The sequence below is a fragment of the Sander lucioperca genome, chromosome 16 (assembly GCF_008315115.2).
Source record: "Sander lucioperca isolate FBNREF2018 chromosome 16, SLUC_FBN_1.2, whole genome shotgun sequence".
NCBI lineage: Eukaryota > Metazoa > Chordata > Actinopteri > Perciformes > Percidae > Sander > Sander lucioperca.
In genome coordinates, this window is record NC_050188.1 from 14,613,434 (window position 1) to 14,632,784 (window position 19,351).

At 41.3% G+C, this 19,351-nt stretch overlaps 1 protein-coding gene across 1 annotated transcript in view; it reads right to left on the reverse strand.

Moving 5' to 3' along the window:
* Window positions 1–19,351, reverse strand: part of LOC116059779 (collagen alpha-1(XIV) chain-like) — a 252,849-nt gene that overhangs the window by 59,167 nt on the left and 174,331 nt on the right. Inside the window, exons 34-38 of the mRNA XM_035993029.1 lie at window positions 18,616–18,725; window positions 12,462–12,620; window positions 9,271–9,348; window positions 7,726–7,812; window positions 6,005–6,058 (exon numbers count right to left, since the gene is read on the reverse strand). Coding sequence (XP_035848922.1) covers window positions 6,005–6,058; window positions 7,726–7,812; window positions 9,271–9,348; window positions 12,462–12,620; window positions 18,616–18,725 — 488 coding nt within the window. The remainder of the gene's footprint in view (window positions 1–6,004; window positions 6,059–7,725; window positions 7,813–9,270; window positions 9,349–12,461; window positions 12,621–18,615; window positions 18,726–19,351) is intronic.

Here is a 19,351-nt window from a genome sequence, read left to right on the forward strand (position 1 = left end):
AGTGGGCGTCTTTCTCAGTCTTGTTTATGAGCCCTTTTGGCAATAAACTGAACAGTTAGTTAACAGGTTCCCACTCCTGTGGCTCTTTTCATCAGACAATGATGAACATTTAAATTACTTTATTACACACTAGCCCGGTAAAGATAGCGGACAAATCCACAAGCTGTTTAAAAGTCTTAAGTGAAAGTCACAAACACTAACTCAGTGTAACTCAACTTTAAAGAGCACATATTATGCTACTTTCCTGGTCTCCTATACAGCAGCCTGACATGATTCACTGCACAAACTAAAAAACTATGTAAATTTTCGGGAAACTCTTCCCGCCATCTGTGCACTTTCTGCAGCTCCCCTAGAATCTTGGTTCCTGCCCCCCATTCACCCCTCCTCCAGCCAAGCCCACTCCGCTGTGATTAGTCATCTTCTGGAAGTCCTCCAAAGGGGACGGCTCGGAGCTTTGAGCTGAATGACCATGTACAGATGTCCATTTCATTGACGTAGTCAAATCCAGGAAATTCAAAGAGCAAACTGAGACCCAATGAGATCCAAGTGTTCAGAGCTGGGCGGAACTAACCAAAGCTGCCTGCAGGGCTCACGTCTAAATGCATTTACCTCATTATTTGACACTTTGGTATCGTTTAACATGTCTATACAAACATAACATTTATAGGTCAGAAAAGACGAAAAAGCACAATAGGTGTTCTTTAAACAAACTGTCCTACACATACAGACGTGCTCAAATTTGTTGGTACTCCTCCACAAAAAATGAAGAATGCACAATTTTCTCTGAAATAACTTGAAACTGACAAAAGTAATTGGCATCCACCATTGTTTATTACATATTTAATAGAAATCAGACTTTGCTTTGGATTTTTTATTCAACATAATATTGTAAATAAGAAAACAAATGAAAATGGCATGGACAAAAATGATGGGACCGCTAACCTAATATTTTGTTGCACAACCTTTAGAGGCAATCACTGCAATCAAACGTTTTCTGTAGCTCTCAATGAGACTTCTGCACCTGTTAACAGGTAGTTTGGCCCACTCTTCCTGAGCAAACTGCTCCAGCTGTCTCAGGTTTGATGGGTGCCTTCTCCAGACTGCAAGTTTCAGCTCTTTCCATAGATGTTCGATAGGATTCAGATCAGGACTCATAGAAGGCCACTTCAGAATAGTCTAATGTTTTGTTCTTATCCATTCTTGGGTGCTTTTAGCTGTGTGTTTTGGGTCATTATCCTGTTAGAGGACCCATGACCTGCGACTGAGACCGAGCTTTCTGACACTGGGCAGTACATTTCGCTCCAGAATGCCTTGATAGTCTTGAGATTTCATTTCATCTCAACCAATTGACTGATATTATTTAGGGTTTTGCTTATAGTAATGTGATACAGCTTTAAACTGATTTTAGATCTTAGACTGCATAACACTTCAGTTCATTGTTTTTCTTGACTTTATTGGACTGTTGTAGCTGAGTGTAACAATGTCTCTCAGTGTTAAGAAATTTTATTCAAATTTCTAACTTTCTTTTTCATAATCTTTAATGGACTGTTAAATATCTTCTGAAAGCACGAATAACTGAACCTAAAACATCACTAAGTCAAATACTGCACATGAGTAATGGGACATTTGGGCAGAAATGGCACCTTATGTGGTTTTGTTGATACTGCCCAGCTAGGATAGCAACCAAGTCAACTTTAATAAAGCATTTTGCTGATGATGTTTATTTTCTATTGATTTAGTTCCAACTTTCAACATGGCTTGAGAGGCATGTTATCTTGTTCATGACTCAGGAAATAATGTTAAAGCCAATTTGCTAAGGAATCCCAAAATGACCACAAACAGCAGATCTAGAGAGGATAAAGTGTGCTTTTGGCTGCTTCACACTCACAAGCTGCTGCTCCTATCTGATATTGGACATCAGCTCTGTCAGGCAGTATTTGGTCGTGTTTTCTTAACCCTTGTGTTGTCTTCCATTCGACCACGCACTTGTTGTCCTCCCGGGTCAAATCAACACTTTTTCTGACATTTTTTTGTCCCGTTTTTTTACACGTTTGGTGATTTTCTTTCAATGTTTCTGGCGCTTATTTTGCTGTTTAATGCTTCTTTTCACTACCATGTATAAACACCACTAACCCCAACTTACTACCACCAGTTTTACACTTATTTTTTTAATTCATGGTCAATAAACTTTATTTAAAGGAAATTATTTCTAATCCTAATTCCTAGATCCTAATCACAGGAATTTGTCAACGTTCAGTGAGGATACTGTTTCGAAATTTTTTTTTCAAAGGCTAAAAGTTTTTTATAAAACACCCAAAATTCAATGAAAGTAGAGATCCAATATTTTGTTGTACTTGCAAAGCGTGTTGTATGGAATCATGCATGTTATTTTTGGGTAATTAAAATTAGGTAGTTAAAAAGAAACCCATATTTCGGATATAGAAATTTTGAAAACAGGTCGAATTTGACCCGAAGACAACCCAAGGGTTAATGTGAAGTGCATTAAGCTCTCAGGGCCACCGGTGATCAGGGTTTTTATTGACTTTAACTGAAGAGACAACCAGGCCTTTAGTAGAGATGGGCCTTTATTTATATAAGCAGTACTGTATTCATTATATTTTAGGAAGTAGGCTCTCCGTTTTCTGATCTGCTGCAGTTTGAGTTACTGTTGCTGGGGTTTATCGTTAATGCAAACTCAACACACAGTTTGTTAAAAAAAAGTCAGTTAAGCTTTGGCTGTTACCTCAAACACTGGCAACCTTATCTATGACCTACTTATGACATAATATGAATTTCTTATTTCTTTCATTTGGATATGTTTCAAAATGTAAATTTTGAAAATAAATGTAATTGTAAATACCAGCTCTTTTTTACGGGGTTAAATGTTTAAAAAGCACAATAAAAATATTAAAATGAGCCAATCTTGTGGCACCCTTGGCCCCTTACTTAAGGCACCCACTGCTTTAAACAGTTGGAGGTTTTAGAAAGAAATACTGGAATTTACTGCAGTTTGGGCAAAATTCTGTTGTGGGCATTCAGTATCTGTGTTTGTGGTTTCTCTTGCTGCTACTTCCACAATGCTCCCTGTTTAACAGCTGCCCCACTCACATAGAAACAAACAGTGAAGAATACGATCACTTCGTTTCAACTTCTTTCACCTCTCAAGATGTCTTCAGACAGTCACGCTCCAGATCTGAGTTTGAATGTGAGAGTAAAAGAGGAGAGCCAGGCGGAGATCTACGAGAATGAAAAGTCTTACTGATCTTGGGTCCCATAAAGTCAGTAAGTACAAAATAACTAACACCCAGCGTACCGAACCAATCAGGGTCTGTGGAGTTGCTCCTGGAAGCTAAGGGCGTGGCTTAGGTGTGTGCAATGGCCGCGACTGTTTGTTCAAAACAACAATGACGTGATAAGACAGATGGTTCATCCAATCACCTAGATATTCACGCCTCACCTCATTTACGCTAGATATTTTTTTAAAGTGCCTGCCCTTTCCCACAAAGTTTCCAATGACGACTTCTCAGATGGTTCTGTGTGAAACCGTCTGGTTTAACCAGCCTTGTGCCTATGAACGGTTCACACATCACGCTTGAACATGTGCACGGGAGCACTGAGTCAACGCCAATTTGCCTCAGATCTGGGGTGGATAATCAGGACTAAAGTCATGTAGTGGAACCTTGCAATTATCAACATTGGTGGGGTTTATTTGTTCCTAACACACAAGATTGCAACTTTGTTTTATAATGCATGAATTATATCTATGGGTTACATATTGTTATATATATATGGTATATTCACCATCTGTCTTTTGTTCTATATGCAGAGACAATACACACATTCAGCTGTGTGACTGAGGCAGGCTTCCTCCTTAACACCAGAGGGTGGAGGGGAGGCCTTTGTGACACAATTACAGTCCACTTTTCAAAATGAGGGAAACACAAGACTTGCTCTATCATGCCAACAGAATTGTTCTGTGTAAAACACAATGTAGTCTAACTTTGCAGCATTGCATTTACAGAATAGACACTTGAACAACACTGTACGATAACTGTGTTCTGAATTTCACTGAAATGAAATTTCCATAGAAAAGATGCTAATAACTGATGACAACTCTGTTAAAGAAAGGGGTTTAGTAAACTGCCTGTGTTACTATTTTAGAGACGAGCCAAAAGCTGAATGTTTGTGTGTTTATATGTATAGAATTGTTAGTAATTTAGAAAAATTGCAAGAAAGAAAGACGGTACCTACCTTGTCTGTATGTGGATGATTCTGTGAGTCTTCCTTTGTGTTTGTGTTGTTGTATTTTCAGAAATGTGCTTAAAAAGTGTTATTACATTGTCTGTTTGATTAAGGTTAGGGTTTTCTGTTACATTATCTGAAATGTTTGTGTTTTCTGTATTACTGATCAGTTTTATTCTCTTTTCTTTTCACGTGTTTTCGGAAATGTTGATGTTTTTTAGTTTTGTGTTGTGATTTGAGCCAAAAGCTGAATGTTTTATGTGCGTTTATATGTAGAGAATTGTTTGTAATTCAGAAAAAATGCAAGAAAAAAAGATGGTACCTACCTTGTCAGGTACGTGGACGAATCTGTGAGTCTTCTTTTGTGTTGTTGTTGTAGTATTTTATTTCTGTAAATGTGCTTAAAAAGTGTTATTAGATTGTCTTTTTGTTTGTGTTTTCGGTTATGTTAAGTTATGGGAAATGTTTGTGTTTTCTATATTGCGGATCAGTTTTATTCTATTTTCTTTTCTCATGTTTCGTGTTTTCTGAATTTTCTTTAGGTTTTTTTAGTTTTGTTGTGATTTCTGTCATGTTATGTTATCTGAAATGATGCTCTGTTTTCTGTATTATGTTATTGTGTACTATCATTAATACTAGGGATGTCATAATTTTGATTCCAATTGACGACAACCCTGTTAAAGAAAGGAGTTTAGTAAACTGCTTATTTTGTGTGGAACTATTTTCGAGTAGAGCCAAAAGCTGAATGTTTTTTGTGTGTTTATATGTAGAGAAATGTTTGTAATTCAGAAAAACTGCAAGAAAGATAGAAGGTACCTACCTTGTCTGGTGCGTGGATGATTCTGTGAGTCTTCTTTTGTGTTGTTGTATTTTCAGAAAGTGTTATTACAGTGTCTGTTTGGTTGATGTGGGTTAGGGGTTTGTCTGCTTTTGTGGTTTATGTTATTTGAAATGTTTGTGTTTTCTGTGTAGCTGATCAATTTTGTTCCGTTTTCTTTTATTCATGTCATTTCTGAAATGTTGCTGTCAGATATACTTTCCTCTTATATTTATGCTACCTATGTTCTCATGTTTATGCCTCTTTTTATATATTTTCTCACAATGGCAAGCACTTTGAGTTGAAATGTCCCAGGCAGTGGTACTTGAAAACATATTAGCATTCTGAATGCTAATAACCAGCAAAGAGGCCTCTGTCTCTTTAAGATGTGATCAGTGGGATGCTTGGCTCTCGGTGTAACTTACCTGAATAAATAAAGGTTAAAACAAAGTAAAAACAAGATGAGTTCTGACATGTCAGCGGGGGCAGCCACATTAGTTTAGCCTAAGCAGATAAAATGAAGGTATAAAGCCGGGTTCATGCCAATCGGTATCTGCTCGTTGCTTGGGTGAGAGTAGGATTTAAAGACAGCGTGAAGGTAAATAAGGTCAATGGTGTCGTCTGTCATCTAAAGTGAATACTGGGCTTCCATAGCAAAACAGAGAATGGTGAAATGTGTTGATATTTCAGCTGACAAAAAACTGAGTATTACCACGACACAACTCTCGCTAGAGTTTGAATAGCAAAGAGAAGCGTGTTAAACATTTTGGCAGCTACAGCGACTTTTTGATAGCATCCGGATCGCAGATAGCTCCCTTCCTGTTTTGTATGTTCAACGGTGGCTTTTCACGCTATCGCTCTTTCATCGGAACAAGTGGAAAAAAAACACACTTGAGTGTCGACAGTCATGACTTGGTATCAGTTTATAAAACCAACAGAACTTACCACTGGGCCTGGCTCTCCGCGATCACCTCTGGCTCCTCGGATTCCTGGGCCTCCCTGTTTGAAACCCAAAAAGCAGGAGTTAATGACGAATGATTCACATGTTCAAATCCACAATATCTCAATACTGTGTGTGTGTGTGTGTGTGTCTGTCCGTGTGTGTGTGTGTGTGTGCCTATGTGTGTGTGTCTGTCCGTGTGCGTGAGTGCGTGTGCCTGTGTGTCTGTGTGTGTGTGTGTCTGTCCGTGTGTGTGCGTGTGTGTCTGTCCGTGTGTGTGCGTGTGTGTCTGTCCGTGTGTGTGTGTGTGCCTATGTGTGTGTGTCTGTGTGTGTGTGTGTGTGTCTGTCCGTGTGTGTGCGTGTGCCTATGTGTGTCTGTGTGTGCGCATGTGTGTCTGTCCGTGTGCGTCTGTGTGCGTGTGTATGTGTGCGTGAGTGTGTGTGCCTGTGTGTGTGTGTCTGTCTGTATGTGTGTGTCTCTGTATGTTTGTGTGTGTGAGTGCATGTGTGCATGTGTGTCTGTGTGTGTGTCTGTCTGTCTGTGTGTGTGTGTGTGTGAGTGTGTGTGTCTGTATGTGTGTGTGTGTCTGTGTGTTTGTGTGTGAGTGCATGTGTGCATGTGTGTGTATGTGTCTGTGTGTGTGTGTGTGTGTGTGTGTGTGTGTCTGTCCGTGTGTGTGTGTGTGTGTGTTTGTGTGTGTGCCTATGTGTGTGTGTCTGTGTGTGTGTGCGTGTGTGTCTGTCCGTGTGTGTGTGTGTCTGTGTGTGTGTGTGTGTGTGTGTGTGTGCGTGCGTGCGTGCGCCTGTGTGTGTGTGTGTGTGTGTCTGTGTGTGTGTGCATGTGTGTCCGTCTGTCTGTCTGTGTGTGTGTGTGTGTGTGTGTGTGTGTGTGTGTCTGTGTGTGTGTGTGTCTGTCTGTGTGTGCGTGTGTCTGTGTGTGAGTGTGTGTGTGTGTGTGTGTGTGCATGTCTGTGTGTGTGTGTGAGTTTGTGTGTGTGTGTGTGTGTGTGTCTGTGTGTGTGCGTGTGTGTGTGTATGGGCGTGCGTGCCTGTGCGTGTGTGTCTCTGTGGGTGTCTGTGTGCGTGTGTCTGTCTGTATGTGTGCGTGTGTGTGTGTGTGTGTGTGTTTGTGTGTGTGAGTGCGTGTGTCTGTGTGTGTGTGTGTATGTGTGTGTGTGTGTGTGTATGTGCGTGCGTGTGTCTGTGTGTGTGTGTGTCTGTGTGTGTGTGTGTGTGCGCGCGTGTACAGATACCCACAAAGCTGAGATACACAAGAAATATGAGCTTTAATCTGCCAAAAGTAACAAGAAAAATGTACTGAAATAACATCAGTAACTCAGACTGCAGATGAAGCATGTTGTTCAGGTGATTTCTTGTGTCTTCATGCATCTGTGTGACAGCATGCATGAATGTGTGGTACAGTCTGTGTGTTTCGTAATTTGGATAATCGTGTAGTCTGACTGTTGCTCTCTGCCTGTTTGCCAAACCATCAAGAAAAAATAAAGAAAAATCAGGGGTTTGGTGACGATTGTCGGGAGGGGGTGGGGGGGTGGGAATCTGGCCCAAAATCGGCTTGATTCTCGTGTGATGTGTACCTCGCATTACTCATACCTCAGTTTATTTGATATATGATCTGGATGTAATATCACCGTTAGATTCAATGAATTAACTTGAGTGTCTGACTGTGAGTGAGTATGTATTGGATGTATTTGTGTGAGGCTCACAGGTGGTCCAGCAGGGCCGGGGGGGCCTTTGCTGTCCTGGGTGCAGGTGCAGGCTTTGGGCATGGCTGGGCAGTCTGCCTCCTTCCTCTGGATGATCACAGCATGATGAGGGTGACAAAAACAAAAAAAAATATATAATGGCAATGACATGGCATGATGAATGATTAAATAAAGCAGGCAAAGGGAGGAACGCATTCTCGTAAATGGATTCGTATGATATCGTACGAAAAGTTATGCACACTAAAACGTTTGATATATACATACAAAAAATAGGAGACCGCCGGCTGGTCATGTGACATCGGCTACAGAGCTCCATGGCGCTGAGCAGAAGTCGCTAGCTGTTTAAGCCGCTAGAGAGCTTCCTGCCGCCGGCCACAGCTAAGGGGGTAAGCGAGCATCCGGAAAGCGTACCTCCTATGCGGAGATTCTGAGGCTAACAAGCCATCACCTCCCGTTAGCATTCCATTGACTGCCATTCATTTTGGCGTCACTTTGACAGCGAATAACTTTACATCTGAAGCGTTTAAAGACTCTATTTGTCCATTGTTTATCTCTAAAGAAACACGACAATGTATAAAAGGCTCCATTACCTTGTACCTCACGTTATGGCTCCGTAGCAGACGTTTTTATAAAAATAGTCTCACGATTGTGTCATCACCGCGAGACTTACTGTCGCATAGTAGAGGAATTACCGTATAGTACAGGAGAAGCTCGCAGGCAATCGGGGGGACGTGGAGGCATACAGTCAAGGAAGAAGCCCATAGAGAGTCCATGAAAGCATCGGAACAAAATATTTCAGCAACGTTTTGCTCCTGTTCCTACGCTCATGGACAGTCACGTCACATCTACGTCTTCAAGCTCAGTTTGAGGCTGTGGAGTAACGCCCAGCCATCACCGGAAAAGTGCTTCTAATTGACTTCACTGGTCTCCGTCGAAGTCTATGGCGTCGCTGTGTCCATTTCTTTTACGGTCTATGTTCACAGCTCGGCCGTATCAGCAGCAGTTAGTAGACGTGTTTAGCCGCTACAGAGCTCTGCGACGCCGGCTATGGTGCTCGGCATAGTGCTCCGTCAGGTCAACTGTAGTTGGTGGTTCAGTTACCTGAGAATAGGTGACTGTGAGCCGGAGATTACGGTTAAGTTTAGGCAAGAAAAAGTGAGCGTTATGCGGCGATAAAAGTTAACGCTACAGTGCGTACTTTCTGTCACCCCCATGAGGAATTCTAAGAAATTACAACAAAACTGTTGGTGCGTCCACATAATACAAGCCTTCCGTGATCATGCATAGTTTTGCTGTTGTAAAAGGCGGCCCCCTATTAATTTAATTCATTAACACTTTTCTCCGTTTTTCGACTCTCCATTCACTCTCCCGTTAAGTCATGCGACAAAAAACAAGTTTTCGTCACAAATTCAAGGCAACACCCTGCGAGTGATTGATATACAAATGTTCATTTTGAGGGCGAAGTCTTCTTTTAACATGTATTTGAGTACAGACAGTAAACTGGAGTAAAGAGAGGTTTAGAGAAAAGATGAACTTTGACCTCACCAGACCAGGAAGTTCGCAGCACTTGTCTCTGCTGGCCCATGAAGTGCTGCAGACGATGTCGAAGATCTGAAGCTGGAACTGCAGAGGAGAAAAAACACACGTGCAACAAACTTTAATACACAAACCACTTAAATATCTACAACAACACAGAGCTGAACTTTAGACACCAAGAAGGAGGTTTGACAATTAAAAAGGGGAAAAAGTTGTCTTGCATTTCTATCAACAGTAAAAATTCTCTTATTTTGGTTTTGCTCCAGATTGTGACCCAATTCGGCGTATTTTATTTGTAAAATTAGTTTTCACTAACTTCACAATCCACAACGGCAGGAGGGAAAGTGAAACAGATGCAGTGTTTCCTCAATGTTGATTTTGTAGTGGCGGTCCGCCATTTCTGCCGCCACGGGATCAGAAATAGAGCAGACACACAATGTAGTCGTGGTTGCCTTTTAAATGATCCTGCCGACATAATGCACACCCCCGTTGGCTGCCGCTCACATTGCAATTTAACAATAAGTAGAACTACTCAGAGGTTATTTGGTTCGTCCAGTTTAACTCCACATACTGTTGTGTTGATGGAGTTTATTGTCAAAACGTTCGCTTTCTTCCAAGTCGACTATTAAACCAACAGCTCCACCAAAAATGTCACCGCGGTGGGTCCGTTCTGATTGGACAATGTTCAACTTGTCAGTTCTGTCAGCTCATCGTCCTGATATCAAACATCTGGAAACATTAAAACGGTAAGTGAGTCAGTGTAATATTTCACTCTATACTTTGGGTTTTGGTTTCCCTATGAAGAATTTCTTGTAAAATGGGGGGGGGCGGCGGCACACCTGCCGACACTGCTAAAAAAAATTCCTAAAAGGAAACACTGAAATGTGATGGGAATCTACATCAAAAAATGATGAGAATTTGTGGCCGGGTTAGCTCAGTTGGTAGAGCGGGCGCACATATATCGAGGTTTATTCCTCGACGCAGAAGGTCCAGGGTTCGAGTCCGACCTGTGACAGTTTCCTGCATGTCTTCCCCTCTCTCTCCCCTTTCATATCTCAGCTGTCCTATTAATTAAAGGCGGAAATGCCTTTAAAAATCTTTTAAAAAAGAAATATGATGAGAATTTGGTATTTTTATGCCACACGGCAGGATTACAATCACTGGATGATCTCTGCTCCAAATCACCGGATGTCCCGAGGTATTTTAGTGCTGCGCTAATAGGACTGTTAGTAATTATTCTGTTTCCTTTGAACCTTTTTTTTTGTGCAAAAATGTTCTCACTTTGTCTAATTAGGCGCGGTGAATTCTGAGGTGCAAAATTAGACAGGGCCACCTGATGATTCATGGGGTTTAAAGCACAGTGGGAGATTATGAAACTCATGTTACATTTTAGAAATATTCCAAAGAACCAGAGTGGAAAGAAGAACACAATCAGCTGCTCCTGGGGGCTAATGTACGGAACGAGAAGCTGAATGTGTTGCTGCTTTTCTTTCAGGTTGAAGTGGCCGTGTTAATATGTGTGCAGAGAGTGCAATCAATAAAAAGAAAGGATTAGCAGCGAGGTAACAGCCTTTTAAAGATCAGCAGGTTGTTCTTTTGTGGAAAACAACAACTTGGCAGCCCAGGATTGTGAGTGGCGGAGAAAATAATAATAAGACTGGTGGATCATTGTGACTTACTATTAAAACCAACTTACAGAGACTTGAAATATTGGTAATTCATCACAGTGAACATTTAGTGTTGTGTATTTTGGGCTCCCATCAGCATAACATTTAGCTGCTTTCATTTCTGGTTCTTCACATTTAAATGACTGTTCTGCAGGCGTTAGCAGGGCACCTTTTTTGGATGCCTTCAAGGACCAACATCAACACCAACATTCAGGGAACTACTGTCAGCTTTCTAAGAGCTAAGATACCAGGGGGTGAAATGCAGAGAGTAAACAAACTTCTTAGCTCTTAGTGAGGACAGTTTTTAAAATAAGCCTTCTAACGGTTATATTAAAGGGTAATTTTGGTATTTTCAACTTATTTCCCCATGCATTGGTGTCTAAGTGACTAATGTGAACAAAATAGAAGAAATAGGGCAAATGCACCGTCAGTTTGCGTCCACTAAAAGTTCTGTTTTTGCCGCTGACAGGCTCAGATTATTATTCTAAGTGTCTGACAACATTATGAAAGGATCCCTACAGAGATAGACCTTTATATGGTTTATTCAAATGGAGTCTGGTGTGTTTGGTGATTGGGATTTCGGGGCTGTTTCATGTTAAACTAAAAGGATCTTACTCTTTAACAAAAAGGTCTTATCTCTGCAGGGATCCTTTCATAATGTTGTCAGACAGATAATAATCTGCGCCTGTCAATGCCAAAAACAGCACTTTTATTGCACCGAAATTGCCCTTTAACGTTACACTGTGGCTTGTTTCGTCGCTGCCAACTGCAGCCGTCTTGCTTCATGCTGGATCAATTTCAAAAGTTCTTGTTCACATCAGTCACTGAGACCCAAAAATAACAGAAAATAGGGTCCAGGTTGGAAAAAAACAAAGTTACCCTTTAACATGTGTACATTAAGTAGCTTGAATATTTAGTTGTGTAGCACTTGGAACTTGGGTGCATGTTTATATTAGTGTGTGTGTATTGTGTATTGTGTGTGTGTGTGTGTATTGTGTATTGTGTGTGTGTGTGTGTTTGTGTGTGTTTGTCTGTGTGTATGTTTTGTGTGTGTGTGTGTGTGTGTGTGTGTGTGTGTGTGTGTGTGTGTGTATGTATTGTGTGTGTGTGTGTGTGTGTGTGTGTGTTTGTCTGTGTGAATGTATTGTGTGTGTGTGTGTGTGTCTGTGTGTGCGTGCGTGTTTGGGTGTCTGTCTGTGTGTGTGTGTGTGTGTGTGTGTGTGTGTGTGTGTGTGCGTGCGTGTTTGTGTGTCTGTCTGTGTTCCTGTGTGTGTGTGCGTGCGTGTGTGCATGTTTGTGTCTGTCTGTGTTCCTGTGTGTGTGTGTGTGTGTGTGCGTGTGCGTGTGTCTGTGTGTGTCTCTGTGTGTGTGTTTGTCTGTGTTCCTGTGTGTGTGTGTGTGTGTGTGTGTGTCTGTCTGTGTTCCTGTGTGTGTGTGTGTGTGTGTGTGTGTGTGTGTCTCTGTGTGTGTGTGTGTGTGTGTGTGTGTGTGTGTGTGTGTGTGTGTGTGTGTGTGTGCGTGTGTCATCCTCACCGGTGCAGAGTTATCCTTGTTCCCTCTGGAGCGGACCATCCGGCCCAGAACTTCCGTCCCGTCGATGGTGATGTTTCCCGCTGCGTTGATTGTTTTCTCGGCCACCATCTTGCAGTCGATCACCACTTTGGCGCTCGTCTTGCTGATTGCAATGTGAAGCTGCGTGAGAGAAAACAAGTGTTCACTCACTCAATCGCTTGTCGTAAGCGCTGGAGACCCCAGAGACAACTCATTAATACATTAGCAGAGTTGATGAACCGAGAGTTCAACAGTTTTAATATGTTTCAGGCAGAATTACCAAACATGCTAAATAAAACGTGTTTACTTTTCCTCCTTTCAGATTTGACTGCGAGTCAATAAAAGAAATTTGAAGATAGTAGTTTGGCTGTGGTGCGGTCAAGTCGAGTCAAATGTATTTCTGAGGCATATTTAAAACAACATGAGCCGACCATAGTGCTGTACAAACATAGGCAGAATGAAACCGGTCAACAGCAGACAACAACATCATGCATCTACCAAGGCAGAGATCAAGTTAAAATCAATGAGAAACGCGAAAAACTAAAGTCCCTTTCACACATGCAGTCTTTTCCCTGGGACATTCCCTTAGGGGATCGATAAGCAGGGTAATCCGTAGAGCCAATTGTTTCCACCTCAGGACTTGGTAACGTTGCAGGGAAAATGCTGGTATGTCTGTGGTGTGAACGCAACATGGAACAGTGCAGGGATAAGCACTGCTGGGCCGTCCCTTCCACCATCTAGTCTGGCATTGCAATGGCAAAAGTGAAAAGGTGCGTGGTGGAAATGTCCCTGAATGTGGCTGCATGTGTGAACAGTGAAAATCACTAGCGGTGCCTGAAAGGTTATCCGAGTAATTTCCTGGGAATTTTGTGTGAAAGAGGCTTAATAAACAACCATGAATAAAAGGCCAATTAGTAGCAATCTAGGTACATTCAAAAGCCAAAGAAATGTAGGTAAAAGGAGCCAATCCATGAAGTATATTATATATTTTATAGACTCGTTTCCCAGAGGAAGATCAGTGTTTTTCTCTCTCCTACAGTATATGTGCAGCCTGTAGAGGCTTTCAGCTCTGCATGCAGTGAGAGAATGGCGCCCTCTTCCTGTGTGCCGCTTTAAAATAGTCAAACATTTGTCCCTTTCAAATCCAACCTGGTAACTCAGACGGTAAGAGTAAAGGCCGACACAGTCCACTCTACTTTCCCCCAAAACAGCACACATTAATCAACGACAAGAGGATATTAATGTGGCAGATTAAAAGCCTAATTTTCATCTGCAATCCCTGAGCAGGTTGGTGTTACACATAGAGAAAAAGAAACATAAAGAAGGATGCAGCAAAGATAAAAGTCAATACCAGAACAGGTACAAGCACAACAAACAAGACCAAACATCACAGACCACTACCAAAACTACGCTCTTTCTCTTACTGTATCTGTGCGTTTCCGAATCTTACTTGTTTTAAAGTTGATTAGCTAGGTGATGAATTGCACCACATTTATTTTATATACTGTATTTGATTCCAGTTGACATAAGGTGACCAGATTTCTGAGACAAAATCCGGGGACATTTTCAGCTCAGAAGTGTAAATACCTCCAAAACAGGTGATGTTTTAAGCTTTGTAAAACATAAAACAGGGACACTGCCCCAAGGGCGTCACTAGACCTAGAGCTGCACTGGGGCACAAGCCCCCCTTGGGGGGTCCATGGGCATGCTCCCCTGTAAGAAAATGTTGTCTATTTTAACGTTTAAATGCATCAATCTGGTGCATTTTGAAAAGAAATTCAGACAACCAGAACCTTGCCCCCGGTTCTGTGTGTGGAGTAGTTTTGGAGACATGCCTCTTGGTAATTATGACATATATCAAAAAAAAATGTTAGGGCGAACAATATTCCCCCAAAATTATGCATATGCCTATTTTTGAAAAGTAAATGCTGTAGTACAACTAGCAGAACACTAATTATGTGTGAGGTAAGTTTAGAGACACCACTCTATTTAATTATTAAAATATTGAGTCTCTCTGATCGAAACCGCAAATGGTTCACACTGGAATCTGATACAGGCCACATTTTAAAAAGGTAATGTGATCAGCCAAACAAAAAAATCAGATCTGAGCAAAAAAAAATCTGAATTAAGCATTAAAGTGCCCATATTATGAAAAAAACACTTTTTCTGGGATTTGGGGTGTTATGTTGTGTCTCTGGTGCTTCCACACACATACAAACTTTGAAAAAAATCCACCCATGCTGTTTAGAGCGAGATCCGGTTTCTGAATGTGTCCTGCCTTCAGTCTCTGGGTGAGCTGTTCAACATCTGCACGGCTTGTGACGTCACAAGCCGAAACAGCAGGCTAACCGCAACATTAGCTCGTAGCGTTAGCATGCTAACGCTAATGCTAACGCTAGCATGCTACCTCGTTCTCAATAGCAAAGCACTGCTACAACACACACAAGTTCACCATAATCTACAAAAGAACTACTTACATGTGCGCCCTCATTTAGAAGTCTCCCAGCTAATCCTGCCTTGTAACTGACCGAAGTTGTAGAAACAGCCTTTCTTTTACTGTCTATGGAGCTAGCTAGCTGACATGATCTACATCTGAGCTACTGCGCATGTGCAAGTGCAATCAAAGATAGTACAGAAGAAGAAAAGAGGTCTCACTCTGTAGCTAAAACAGAGACCAGCTGAAAAGAGGATCTGCAGCAGTGAGAGAGAGCGGTGCAGTACAACACAAATATGGTGTTTTTTGAAAATTAAACCATGTAAACCTATTCTGGTACAACCTTAAAATACAATTATGAACCTGAAAATGAGCATAATATGGCTGCTTTAAGACTTGCGGTGTGAACGTAGCCTAAATGACAAACGGGATTTTAGTAGCCCTATATTTCATTTGGGTTACACCTGCAATACAACAATTGTGCACAAAATGCACCTTCACCTTGAATGAAGGAAAAACAAATGGATTTCAAAAAGCTGCTTCTCTGTGCTGCTTTGCTCAGGCTTATTCGGGATAAAAATATAACCTGATTTTAGAGAAAGCTTGTGTTCAAACACCTTTACAATGTTGCGACAGAGCACATTTATAGCTCCACAACCTGCAGGAAGGCTGGAACTGGGACAAAAATGTAGGCACGTGGAAACGAAACTAAAATTACCTCCGTGAGCAACGCTGCTATTTATAAATCACACATACAAGGAAGTACTGTCACCATCATGGACAGTGGAGTGCTGAACTGTAAGGATGAAACTGTAACTCTCACAGACCGGCGAGCTGCTGCCAGTGACTCGGTTTTATTGGTTTAATGGAAGCTGTACAGACTTACACACACACACACACACACATATGAACAGCACCGACCTACTTCTGTACGCCTAACTTTGTTAGAAAGGAAAAAAAGAGTTTTTAAAAAGCTTGTTCGTTACCTAGACCAGTATTTCTCATTTTCTATAGGGTGCAATTATAATCCTCAACTTGTTTGTCCTGGCAGAGAGGATATGCAACACACACACACACACACACACACACACACACACACACACACACACACACACACACACACACTAAAGAAAACAGACCATAAACCTAAATGTCTGCTCTGTCATTTTGTTTCTAAAGTGAAGTTGTGATGTATATAAGCATGACTTAAAGTTGGCAAAGTCAGAAATTACACTCTTGAATTCACCAAAAGTATAAACTAAGATAAATGGCATTATTCTTAGCTGCGCATTAATGTAGGAGCAAAGCCATCACTGCTCAGCATCCACAGATATAATTATAGTTTACAGAATTATACAGTCATGCAAACGGCAGGATGCAGACAACCAATAGTCAACACCCTGCAATAGTGAGCTTCTTTTCCGCGTGCAGTAATCAGTCTGTCAGAGGATGGTACTCACTTACCGTGGCACACTAACATTAGTTTCATCTTTACAAAAAAAGAGACAACACTTGCAACTAACTCAACATTTTTTATATACAGCTGATCTACACACGACTGGAAATTAATCTGGAGAAATTCCATCCTTTAGCTATATATTTAAATAGTTTTCATAAACATTTATGAAGATATCTGAAATTAAATGAATAGCTATAGCTGAATAGCTAAATAATACACATAACATAGTGTCTGTAATGTAGTATAGTAGCAGTATTATTAGAGCCAAAGTGTGTTTTGATGCGTTTTCATTTTGTCGCGATTCTGTGGGGATTAAACACTTTGAGCTGCATGTTAGGACGTAAACAAATACACTTATTACTGTTAGTAGGATTTGTATAACCTTTCGCCAAGGAGCTCATGTTTTCAGCTCAGTTTGTCTGTCTGTCTGCAGGATTATAGAAAATCGCCTGGCTCGATCATCATGAAAGCTGGTGGAAGGGTGCAGCATGGGCCGAGGAAGGAAGAACCCGTTATGTTGATGCGGATCTGAATCACGGGACGGACACACAGAGTTTCCAGCTCGTTGTGATTGGTTACGTTGGTGTCTGTGAACCCAAGGTTGTCGAACATGGGTTTATACACAATAACTATCACGTTGCAGGTAAGTAATCTTTTTCATATATTCACTAATGTGGCTGCAATTCTAAATCAATTTAAATGAATAATTTATAACTGGAAAGTGAGCTTTTCAAACTGCAATCACAAAGTGGGCAACTCTATCTACTGCATAACCAATGTCTGTGTGTTTGTGTGTGTGTGTGTGTGTGTGTGTGTGTGTGTGTGTGTGTGTGTATTTGTGCGTGCGTGTGTGTGCGTGCGTGTGTGCATCTTACACGAGAGCGGAGGCATTAATGCAAACACGTTCTACTGTGTTTTACACAAATGTATGCATGAAGCAAAGTGTGCACAGGAAAGTGCACGTTTGAGTTGATAATGTTATTAGAAAGGTGTGTGTGTGTGTGTGTGTGTGTGTGTGTGTGTTCTAAAAAAACCTCCCTAAAGGAAGTTTCTACGCTCTTGTCATATTTCCAAGATGTCAGCTTTTCAGGAACTAAGAAATGATGACAGCCAGAAACATTCTGAGTTTATCTGCCAATTGTGAAAGGCGTTAAGAAGCTGAGGAAAAGTCTGTGACCCACAGGGGACCATTCAGTCTTTTAAAGTTAGTTAAGTTCGCCAGAAGTTCAGAGACGACTATCAAATCAGAGATGTCCTCTGATCCATAATCACACAAACCAACACAGACTCTTCTTCCCTCTGGGATTATAAAATCCACTCTGTACGCGCGCACACACACACACAGCAAGCAGAAGAAAGGTGAAAAGGTAAGCAGGATAAGCTCCGCTGACAGCGAGCAGACAGAAGTGACACCGACACTGACTCAACATGGCTGTGAGCAGGTTTAGACTCAGGCCTCGACTATTACAGTCGGCCTGTCAGGACTCCCACCGCTGTCTCACTGCTCAGCCAGCATTCAGATGGGAGAAGAATGAGTGCCAGGGAGGAGGAGGAAAGGGAGGAGGGAGGGAAAGTACGGAGGAGACGAATGAGGAAACAAATGAGTCAATACACTGTCGCTACCCAATGTGAGTCGAGTGCAGATGTTGAGTCGCGCATGCGTCACTTTGCGATAAGTAGCCTACAAGATGCTAACGAGAGACTTCTGTAATGTCAATACAATAAAAATGGACCTACATAACGAAGTTAGTTCACTGCTGGCTACGAGTTAGCAACCAAACACAACAAAGGCTGTCACTTGAATGCAGTTTTGAGCTAACGTTAGCAATATGCTGTAAACCGTCTCACATCGGGTAGTGACAACACTGATGGACACTGGATCAAAAAGCCAGCTCGTTGACAGAAACATGAGTTTTCACATAAGAACTCCGGACAGGAGATTGTCAGTGTCAGACGCAATCTCATTGATCATTGCCGAAATGAGGAATCGAAATTTGCGTTCTAATCCGGTCCGATTCCTACCTGTTGTGTAGGAACCGGTTCCACGGTGGAACCGGGTTTCAGTACCCAACTCTAGTCAAAAGTGACACCCAGAGTCCCGACCAAGCGCGTTGAAATATGACGCAAAAGGAGACTTTCAGCGTCGATAACAAACGCCAAAGGCACCTGACCAAGCGTCCGTATTTTACGCGATGGCAGAGTGAGAATGTGTTGAGACAACACACCACAGGAGAGATTCTGACCTTATGGAAGCTGCCGTAGAAGAGTTTTTTAATTTCTGGTCCTTCGAAAGTGACCGTCTGGAACTCTCCTTTGTAGTCGTTGTTGAAGAACGTCAGAGACTTTCCCCCGTCTGCGGGAAGACACACAAACTACATGTCAACAACAACGGAAAAGAAAATAAGGCACAGTTTATTTCTGGTATAGACTGGCAAACACTTGACAAAACTTTCCCTTTCTAAACAGTCATTTTGTATGTATTTGTTTCTGTATGTATGCACCAATCACCAAGGCAAATCCCTAACTACTGCGGCAATACATTCCTTTCAGAAAATCCTTTTTATATTCATATCTTTCTGTAAAATAGGTATTGATTTCTTGAGCTTTCACCTGAATTGTTTCTGCATGACAACACTGAGCATCCCTGGTGTTTTATATATTAATATTTCATATTGTGATGGATTTATATTCATAGATATAAAGCAGAAAAGACAAATACCCCCAGGTTTCCACAAGTTCAATTTAAGACTTTTTAAGAACTGTTTTAATAACATTTAGAATGAAATTTAACACCAACTTCATGAACATACTGGCAAAAGTATGTAGGATACAATGGAATATCAGAAAGGATTTTAGGCTATAAAACTAATTGTTGTTGTATGTACTTGAACTTAATACAACATATAGTGTGGTACTCAATACATACTTATATTATATATATATATACATACATACATATGCTTTGTGACAAAACAATGG